At 40.6% G+C, this 10,365-nt stretch overlaps 2 protein-coding genes and 1 long non-coding RNA gene across 11 annotated transcripts in view; all 3 read left to right on the top strand.

Annotated features, from left to right (window-relative positions):
• lin54 (lin-54 DREAM MuvB core complex component) overlaps window positions 1-646 on the top strand; it is a 14,433-nt gene extending 13,787 nt beyond the window's left edge. For both annotated transcript variants that reach the window (XM_032539833.1, XM_032539830.1), the window contains exon 13: window positions 1-646. This exon is cut by the window's left edge and continues 1,909 nt beyond it. The gene's annotated coding sequence lies outside the window, so the exon portion shown is untranslated.
• Window positions 647-1,455: 809 nt separating this feature from the next.
• LOC116704352 (uncharacterized) lies at window positions 1,456-3,226 on the top strand. Of its 2 annotated transcripts, XR_004335662.1 has the most exons (3): window positions 1,456-1,702; window positions 2,845-2,898; window positions 3,105-3,226. It is a non-coding gene; the product is annotated as an uncharacterized LOC116704352 (long non-coding RNA). The 2 variants fall into 2 exon arrangements; XR_004335661.1 differs by having other exon boundaries at window positions 2,845-3,226.
• Window positions 3,227-4,506: 1,280 nt separating this feature from the next.
• The window catches only part of sec31a (SEC31 homolog A, COPII coat complex component), a 27,857-nt gene continuing 21,998 nt past the window's right edge, over window positions 4,507-10,365 (top strand). For 2 of the 7 annotated variants that reach the window (XM_032539141.1, XM_032539143.1), the window contains exons 1-9: window positions 4,516-4,843; window positions 6,473-6,551; window positions 7,640-7,763; window positions 7,860-8,058; window positions 8,429-8,524; window positions 8,792-8,932; window positions 9,032-9,174; window positions 9,817-9,916; window positions 10,016-10,177. In XM_032539141.1, the coding sequence (XP_032395032.1) occupies window positions 6,473-6,551; window positions 7,640-7,763; window positions 7,860-8,058; window positions 8,429-8,524; window positions 8,792-8,932; window positions 9,032-9,174; window positions 9,817-9,916; window positions 10,016-10,177 (1,044 nt within the window). In that variant the 5' untranslated portion in view covers window positions 4,516-4,843. Of the gene's footprint in view, window positions 4,844-6,472; window positions 6,552-7,639; window positions 7,764-7,859; window positions 8,059-8,428; window positions 8,525-8,791; window positions 8,933-9,031; window positions 9,175-9,816; window positions 9,917-10,015; window positions 10,178-10,365 lie in introns of all 7 variants that reach the window. The other 5 variants (XM_032539144.1, XM_032539142.1, XM_032539140.1 and 2 more) reach the window with 5 other exon arrangements.

The following is a 10,365-nucleotide window of genomic DNA, read 5'->3' as shown; positions in this document are numbered from 1 at the left end:
TATGAAGGTCTTCCAGGTGAGATTGTCTGAAAACGAGCAGAGTTATTTCCATATTTCACCCATCTCGTCTCCCTGCTCTCTAAGACGGACGGCCTTTCACTCGGCCTTCCCGTCTCTGTTCAGAACAACTAAAAACTTGATTTCTGATGAACAAACTGTAAAAACTAGTTGATTTCCAGTATTACAATTTCGGCCTCATCGTTGTTGTCGCACACTTTATATTGTAATTATCTGACAAAGCTGGAGAGCCTGTTAAATCCTGGTTCTAGCTGCAGCCTGTTGATTCACAGAGGTAACCACATACTAGTTAATAGTGAGTATTCTTACATTAAGGGGTATTAACAGTTGGATCAACAGTATTTTTCATCACATTTACTTATGTGAAAAAATAATCTTAAATTGCAAAAATACTTTGGTAAAATAAATAAATCGTACTCTCCTGAAGATACCCACCTGCTCTGATAGTTACATTGTTGATCATGATTTTTATAGATCAATAGTCAAAGGACTGAGTGCAAATATTAACACCATCTACTACTGAAAGTGCTGACATTTTGTTTTGCTCCTCCGCAGCATCCTGAATGCATGGCAGTCCCACTTCCCCTTGATTAAAAATCCCATTTGCCTACTGCCATTTTAGCAGTCATCTTGTGTTCTATGTCTCCATTTAGTGTTTGTTATATTGTTTGTGAGTTCAAACCATACCATCTGGTAGCAGAAGACCTATTAGAGCAACAAAGGTGGTGTTGTGACAACTCTTCATCAGTAATAGATCAGACTTTGTACATTTTTCTTGTTGTCTGAAGTCAAGTCAGATCGATCACGGAAGCAGTCGTCAACGGAAAAACTTTCTTTCCAACAATGCTAATTAAATTTGTATAACACAAAATCAAGTTAAAGTTAAAACAAACAATGCAACACGAAACTTCATGTTAAAATATAAGGAAAAAATGTATACGCTACATAAAAAAAATACAAAATAACTAATAAATTTGTGGAAGGCTGGAAATAGCAAATGAATAACATAAATGTAATATATGCATATATTTAACCCTCATGTTGTCCTTGGGTCAAATTGACCCGTTTTCAGTAAAAAAAACAAACACATTTTGTCACAAAAAATGGGCCATTGAAATAAATGCTGAAAATGTCAACATTAAAATTATCAAAACACTGTAAAAAACATCAAGAAAAGCACCCACAACACTGACAAAAGTGACAAAAATGTTGGAAAAAGCGTTAATAGTGTTGGAAAAAAAGCGACCAAAATGTGTTTTTTTCATGGTTGATGGGAAGTCAACACAAGGGTTAAAAAACAAAAACAAAACAACTCAGTAATTGAAAAACATGCAAGGCAAAGTCCATCCAACCCAGTAGGTGGCGGTAACGCACACACAGCCATCATTAAACCAGAGAAGAAGAAAAAGACCAGCGTAGTAATCATAGATATTTCTTTCACTGTGTCCAGGGTTGGAGAAGTTTGCAGGTCGTCAAGAAAATGTAATTCTTCGAGACAGAAACGGTAATACTTCACCGATAAGTGTGCATTGTAAATACATCTAATGAGTTATGAGTTGCTAGCTCGCGCTTCTCTTTTGAGTATACTTTTAAACGACGTTTAGCTAGTTAACTAGCTAGTAACGTTAGCCGAACGTTAGCTTGTATCGCTGCACGTGGATGTCCCTGTTCGGTAATTGGCTAGGTATGTAAGTACATTTTAAAATTTAAACAGTTATTAATGTTCTTGTTTTTTGGTGGTTACGTGCTGTAGACAATGAGCAAACCGTTTCACGTCAGTGTTGCCATGTCCGCTTATTCTAAGCGACTTTGGGCTTGTTTTTTTTTTACAGTCGCTTCAAATATCTTGGAGTTCGCGGTTTGCGTTTTTTTGGGCTGTCACTAAAGTGGTGGTTGCTTATTTGGGCTTGTACACAGCTTGTCCTGCCGGTTCGCTCGATCCCGCCCCTTTCCCCATAAACACTATAGACAGCAGCGTTATTTCCCACCCCTTCCGTCTTCTAATTGGCTCTGACCCAGATGGAAACGAGTACCAACCATCAGAGGCAGAGCAGGGCAGTCTGTTGTTTTCTGGTTAGGAAAATGCGCGAGTAGCGACTAATGGTGAGTGGACTGTAGGAGAGTTTTGGAGGAATAAATGCCCGGGATAAAGTGGGTGAAATACGGGAAGAGTATAACAAAGACGGGGAGAAAGAGAAGGAGGAAAAGAATGGATTCAACCCGTCGTGGGGAACAACTCAAAATCACTGTGAAAAAAAGTGATTTCAAATCCCATCAGTTTATTAATGTTAAATAGGTTAAGGTGGTTTAACTTACTCCTGTGGTCCTGGTCCTGAAGCTCAGGGAGAAATAAAATAAACTCTACCTACCGTGTGTACAGTTTACCAATCTGTCCACTGGATTGTAACACAGTTTTTATTTATTTTTCTCTTCCAGGATCTTAGGGGGGCTACGTAGAAAAAGTCGCTTATTTTGGGCTTGTTTTCACAGGCCTGGTTGCGTATTTGTCTCGCAAGATCTGGCAACACTGTTTCACGTGGTTACTAACCCGCCGCCAGAGCACATGGTCCGGGAAAGACAGCGTGTTCCGGGGTGCGCGATGGCGTCACACCAAACCCCTGTTAATAAATCTTTAATTGTCATGGAAACTTAGTTATTGACCAAAATATGAGTCGCCGAAACACAACTCGAACCTTTTCTAAACGTAACGCTGCGATTCTTGAATTCGGCATACATTTTTACGAGCCTAATGATTTTTAACATACAATAATCCGATGTACACTTCTGATGTTTTGCTTCTAAAAATCTAAATCTTGTTTTCGACAGGTCAACTGAAGAAAGGGAGTTTAGGTGAAAGGACCAGTGTGGACCTGATGGCATGTACGTGATGCATTTCTGTTATATAATTAAGTGAATAGCCATCCCAATGATTATATCAATCACTACCCATCTGACCCATTCATATGTTTGGGAAAGATTATTCATGAGCTTCTAAATGAGGGTTTTTGGCATTTTATTCCCATCGGAAGAGCTTGCTGCTCCTGTGTGAAAGTAACTTTACTTTAACATCTGCTTTGTTCTTTCAGGGTCGACCTGCTGCGGTGAAAGTGAGTAGAGAGGATTCTCGAAACATCTAGCAAAAGCACGTGACCGGTTTGTATTTATTTTGAGAGAATTCATTACCAAATAAACACATTGTGAAGCAGAACTGATTGTGCTTTTTTATTTTTATTTTTTTTAAAGACATACATTAATCACCACTTACCCAGTTCTAGGCCTTTTACAGATTAACCAGTATTTTTTACCCTGGACCCTGGTGTGTTACTTATTTATGAAATCTAGTTGGTTTGGCATTTGACATCGACCTTGTTCAGCACTTTTGTCAACTGTTGTTGTATTTAAATGTGCTATAGAAATAACATTGACATTTTACATGTCTGTTTCTGTGCTGTTTCCTGTTAAAACAAAAATTCTTACTCTAACAAACTCAACCTCTGTAGAGATCCTTCCCATAATGTCAGAGACAATGATTTAAGTCTCTCAGTGGCAGAAATTACACTTTTAGTGGAAGTAAGCTGACGATGCACATTTGCCCTGCACATAGGATTATGTTGCATCCTGAGTCACGGCTGCCGGTCACAGGGTCCGCGGTTACAGGGTCCCCGGTTACAGGGTCACAGGGTCCCCGGTCACAGGGTCCCCGGTCCTGTCCTTCCTGTTCACATTAGCCAGGGGAGCTATCTTTACGACTAGGTGTCTGTATATGAAATGTGTCTACTGCGTACGGGTTGTGTCAGAGTGTTTCTCCCACATCTGGTGAATATAAACTCTGATTCAACAACATAAGTAAAACAAATCTCAGTGAAGAGCTCCGGACCTGCCTCCCATCCGAGCTACCAGCTCCTCCGCTGACCTCTGACCTTCCAGCTCTCGGGGCCACATCAGGGATACGTTTGGGTTTTCTCTGGTAAATAAGAGGGGGCGAAATTACAAAAAATTGTTTTGTAATTCATATTTCAAAAATACTGCACTGCATACTTTTTTCATGACTTTTAAGGGCTTTGGCATTAAAAACATTTTCCAAGAAGAAGAATGAGGAGGTTGACACCGAAGTCATCTTTGGCCGTAACCAGGCCATAAAAATGTATTTTTGGGTTTAAGTCGAGAAATTCATCTCTTTACACATCGATGGAGCGAGAAAAGCAAATTTGAGTTTTCCACGATGGCGATGACCCGCCCTCCTCTGCCTCTGATTGGCTACTATTCGTTACCTTCGTTGTTGGTTGATTGGTTAGGTGTAGGCATGGAGCGTGAGATTGGTCAGGGTTACCAGGATAAGCCAATCAGGGGCAGAGTAGGGCGGGACATGCCTTTGCCACTTAAGAAATGCAAAATCGCAATAAGCAGTAGATTAGTTAGCTATACGTATTTGCATTTATTATAAGATGTACCGCGAGCATAGCCAGAGCTAGCTAGCAGTTGTAGCGTTAGCAATGTAGACAAGTGTTATTATAGGACGATGTACAGCTAGAACACAGATAGCATGCTAGCAAGGATAAGCGCAGACGACGTCCCCCGGAAGCTGTTGTTCTTCTTCGTGGCAGGAGGAGACTGTTGCTCAGTGCCACGTTGATGGAGTCAGTGGGGACGTGGAAATCTGTCTTGAGTTCGTAGCCGGGACCCGGTAGCCTCTGCTCGCTTCCACTGCCTTTAACCCCGGAGCAAAACCGAAAGGGGAACCTGGAACAATCACAAGTGTTGGAGGGCTATTTTGTCACCTATTTTATGTTTGGTTTGATGTAAGAGACAGCAAAGAAGGTAAAAGGTAAGCCGCTTTAGTGAGGTAATAAGACCTGTGTGTGTGTAACTGTATTCTCACTGTTATATTTTGCAGACAACTAGCTGGCTAGATAATATCCGCTTGTAGCTGCAGGACATGTCCATGTCCTTGAAAAAGACTGAAAAGTAATAATAAACTAAAGCCCGGCCAGTTTACTGCCTTCTGATTCATTCCTTGTGCCCCCGAGGCGTCTTATTGCCATTGCTGTGTGGCTTTTGATTGGCTGTTAGCTTGCTGCTATAGCTCTATACTGTACTTTTAGTTTTCCTATTGTCAACCTTTAATGTACGCCGACCGCTTCCCTGGGTTTCTTGAGATAGATAGATGATGCACTCGTAATGTCTTTGCAGCAAAACGGCTCTGCCATGCACAGCCCAAGTGGTCATTAGTGTCCCTCACAGTAGGCCTGTGTCGGCTTCACTTTAATTACTCTATTTATTACAGTTCCGGTGCTGAAGGCACTATATATCGGTGTGACTAAAACCACATTACCGTCACGTGCAGGTAACATCATTACCAAATGCCGCCTCCTATTTGTACCCTCAGTTTTCGGTTTATTAAATATAGGTACAGCTAGCTAAATCTAATGCAGTCGATGACAGCCCTGCTATAAAACCCTACTTAATAAAGGCTGTAATGTTTTTGTTACAGCTGTTTAGATAAGTGTTTATTTAACTGCGCAGTGATTTTTGAGGATGGTTTTCTGTTATTTTGTCCACATTTCTATGAATGAGTGTAGACTAACAGAAACACCTCTCTGTTTAATGCTATTCTGTATGCAACAGCACCACAATCTGCATCTGTCAAAACGAGCACAAAACACATATTTAAAACCATTAATACTCAAAATGAGCTTCTTAAAGGAGGATTTTTTGCAGGACTGTTGTATTAGACTGCATTAGTTTTAGTTACGTGCACCTAATATACTGGCACCTGAGTGTACATATACATATACGTGTACTTTGTCAGCGTTATAAGACACTGTAGTTGTTCTTGCCTTTGCCATTGCGTTTTAAGTGGAGGATAAAATTCAAGTCTTGTTCTGTGTTGCTGACAAATTAAGTGGTTATTTTTCCCAAATGTGTCTTTGTTGCTATCCTGCCATCGTGGCTCACTAATGAAACACTGTTCAGGAAACGCAGAGATAACATTTCACACTATATTCATACAGTATATATGTAGTGTACAATGGAATCTTATTAGGACAGCTGCTATGTAGAGAAGGAACAGTTACAGGGACCAATAAGTCTGTCAATGTCCACGTGGGCATGAGAGTGTTGATTTTAAGACAGACTTGAAAAATGTGAATCAATTCTTATAAAAATACATAATATAAAAGAACATTGTATGTTGTGTTATCTTTGGTAATTTCTGTATAAGCTAAGGTCCTTATTCTCATACATTTCTGATTCAATATCAATAAGGTTAGGGGATTTAAAAAAAAAATAGAAAATCAATATGTTAAGAGAGACATTTGGGGATTATAATTGAGATATATATATTTATATAAGATCACTCAAACAAAGATCACTTTTAAGTTTTCACTATTATTTTATCCCATGCCTAGTTATTATTACAGCATGCTCCTTTAACGTGCACTTTCCCCCCCCCCAGATGAAACTTAAAGAGATCAACCGCACAGCCATCCAGAGCTGGAGCCCTGCACAGCACCACCCCATCTACCTGGCAACAGGTATGGCCACGCAGCGAGCACCGGCACACGCCTGCTGCTGGATCTGGTTCTTTGGCAAGCCACCTAAAAACAAATCAAAACATGATGCCGTACCATGCAGTATACAGGCCCTTAGTTCACTGGACATGTGACTTGTGCTCTTTGCTGTAAAGATGCAGGAGCCCAGGGCTAAGGGACATTTTGGGTTTAGGTTAAAAATGTAATCCATAATAATAATAATGATATTAAAAAATAATAATTCAGAATACGGTAGTTTTAGTCTATTTGTTTGTTGATGTCACCACTTTTTCTTATTTCTTATCTTCTTTTTTTGGCATTTTTCAGCGCGGGGTGCATATAAATGCCATTGATTTATTTTGCAATCACTTTCACTTTATAATAAACTTACATTAATTGGATTGTTGTTAATTGCTACAGTGGAGATTGAGGGTTCCTCACAAATTAAATGGACCTTTTAAACATTATTATTACATATGTTTTGCAGAAGAGTGTATCACTGACTAAATGAAAAGTTGTCTATTATATATAAACATGTTGCATCTGGTCTTTTTTAAAAGAAGAAACAATACGGCAGATGTAGGGCTCTGATTGGCTGTTCCTGCTCTGATAATACATGTAATAAATCAGACTTGCTGTAGTAGGAGTAAGTCTCTTGATAAATGTGTCTTATTCTTCACACTCACTGGAGAACTATGTACTAATAAGTTGCCTCTTCAGAGCATTGCTAACTGTAATCTTTAGAAGTTTGATAAGTAAGAGACTTAGCGATGGGCTTTTACAATACATGACATGTCATTTAGCTGACGCTTTTATGCACAGCAACTTTCAATTAAGTGCTTTCAACCCTGAAGGGGCAACTCACACAAGACATAAGCAACCCTCAAATTATTTTTATAATGAGCAGGGTTAAAGTTAGTTGTACATAAATAATTGACCCCCATAAAGTTAGTTTAAAGTACTTTTCCATGGTAAAAAGGCATTTTATTGATTTTATTAATCAATATCAGATCATTCAGAAAAAAACAATGATTTTACAAGCAACAAGCCTTATGTATTATGTGACACAACAACGTGCTTTCTTTCTGCAGGAACATCAGCCCAGCAGCTGGATGCCTCCTTCAGCACCAATGCCTCCTTGGAATTTTTCGAGCTGGACTTGACTGAGCCATCTCTGGACATGAAGTCATGTGGCAGCCTCTCCTCCTCTCACAGGTACTTAAAGCTGCAGACCACATTCACGTTGTTCACTTTTTCCTTTTTCATTGCAGCTGTTCATCACACACGCTTTGTCCTTCTTTGTCCCTGCAGATACCACAAACTGGTTTGGGCTCCCTATGGAATGGATGACCAAAGTCACCCCTCTGGGGTCCTTATTGCAGGAGGCGAGAACGGCAACGTCATCCTGTACGACTCTGCAAAAATCATGGCCGGAGAGACCGACGTGATCATTGCTGAGAGTGACAAGCACACCGGGCCAGTGAGAGCTCTCGATGTCAACCCCTTCCAGGTATGATCTATTTTTAAAATATTTTTGTTTCAAATGGTCTTTACACCCCAACAGCAAACAAAGTAATCTATAAAAAAAGTTGCCACTGCCGCGGTTACTTGCAGCCGCCCGCCCTGCTAAAAAGGCAAAGAAAAGAAAGACTGATGTTGAAAAAGTGGAAAACACGTGCACGTCTCTGTGTGTGTGTGAGGCGGAGCCCCAAGGGAATTAGACGCAGTACCGAGGAGATGCTACTTTCAAATCTTGCTAGCTTTTTTACGTTACCAACCCTGCCTTTAAGTCTAGTGTCAGTGGGTTTAAAAGTATCAGCATGCATTCATTTTAAAACAAATGCAGTGACTCATCTTTTATTTTTTCCTCGCTGCTGCAGACAAACCTGGTTGCATCAGGTGGGAACGAGTCTGAAATCTACATCTGGGACATGAACAACTTTGGCTCTCCAATGACACCAGGCCCTAAAACTCAGGTAGTTTCTCTGCTCCATTAACTACTTGTTTGTAAATATCAATGATTTCATTTAAATGTACTTTATGTATCCTTTCCATTGTTAAAATTGGAAGTCTTTGGTGTGAAAGGTTTAACTTCTTGTATGTCATTTGTCAGATGTCTGCAAAATAAATGATTATATACGTTCAAACATTGAGCACTTTTATATAATCTGTATAGTTGTATGCATGCAAATCATGTTTGTAACAGTTTGGATGACTCTAATGAATGTGTTTTTGTCTTGAAGCCTGTGGAAGACGTCAGCTGTGTGTCGTGGAACAGACAGGTCCAACACATCCTGGCCTCTGCCTGTCCGAGTGGCCGAGCCTCAGTGTGGGACCTCCGCAAGAATGACCTCATTATCAAAGTTAGCGACCACAGCAACAGAGTACGTTGTTCCTTCTCGCTCAGATGTTGTCTTGGACACAAATTGTTGAATTTTCTCACTTGACATGTCATCTTTTGTGTGCATGTCTTTGTTTTTTAGATGCATTGCTCGGGGCTGGCTTGGAACCCAGAAGTGGCCACTCAGCTGGTCTTGTCATCGGAGGACGATCGGATGCCGGTCATCCAGATGTGGGACTTACGTTTTGCTACTTCTCCTTTCAAGATTCTAGAGAACCACACACGGTAAACACGCCGGTTTAATTTGGCGCCTAAGTGGCATAAAGCTTTACTTGATATCTGATCTGATATTGTTACTGATATTTCATATTTTTGTCATTGTCAACAAATAATTGAAAAAGATCAAAACCAACAATGAGTTGATCTACTAACAAGTACAATATGTGTATCACTGCCGTATCTATCTTCTTCCTCTGTGCCACAGAGCTCCATTTTGTTCCTTCATCACCATGATAACACACTTGCTGTCGTTTTATTTGCTGCCACATATACTCACTAGAGCACAGGATGTGGATACATCAGCTCCTGAAAATGGTCCTCAACAAATGCTCTATGTTCTCCTGTTACAGAAATGTTTGCTTAAAACATCAGTGATAAATTTAGGGAAATTGCGTATCCCATTTTATATATTGTGAGGAGTTTAAATGGATTTACATCTTCAGCCACTCGCAACCAGTGGACTTGGAGATGAGAGCCACAGAAAGACTGGGAAAGTCAGAAAGTGTTCAGAGACGGACTAACACATTGTTGGTTTTGGTATTTTCATGGAATTTGATGACCATAAGTCAGACACAACCTATTGCCAGCCCTGTCCCTTAAAAATCCGGAGGCTTTTTAAGACCCAACTGTACTGTTCTTTATGAACAGGGGCGTCCTGGCCATCGCCTGGAGCTTGGCTGATCCTGAGCTGCTCCTGAGCTGCGGGAAGGACAACAGGATTCTGTGCTGGAATCCAAACACAGCAGAGGTATAAATGTAGTGTAAATGTTTTATCAACACAGCCAAAGCAGATGAAATAAACCTCCAATTTCCGCCATGTAAGTAAAACATCTGCTTGAATCCTCAGGTGCTGTATGAGTTGCCCACCAGCAATCAGTGGTGCTTTGACATCCAATGGTGTCCCAGGAACCCCGCGGTGCTGTCGGCTGCAAGCTTTGACGGACACATTAACATCTACTCCATTATGGGAGGCACCAACCAGGCGCAGAGCCAGAGACACGCTGACCAGGTGAGATTACAGCTCTCCGGAGACAAAACAAACCTGTTTGTCTGCTGCAAACAGTTGTATGGATAAGAGGTGATCTTGATGTGTAATTTATGGAATAATACGGTACTTTAAGGAGATGACAGGCTAAAAGACATATAATTGGGTCAAGTCCCCGTACGGAGTGTGGACTGGTAGCTGGAGAGATGCCA

The sequence above is a fragment of the Etheostoma spectabile genome, chromosome 16 (assembly GCF_008692095.1).
Source record: "Etheostoma spectabile isolate EspeVRDwgs_2016 chromosome 16, UIUC_Espe_1.0, whole genome shotgun sequence".
NCBI lineage: Eukaryota > Metazoa > Chordata > Actinopteri > Perciformes > Percidae > Etheostoma > Etheostoma spectabile.
The sequence above is the reverse complement of the archived record's forward strand: the minus strand, read 5'-3'. Positions and strand labels throughout refer to the sequence as shown.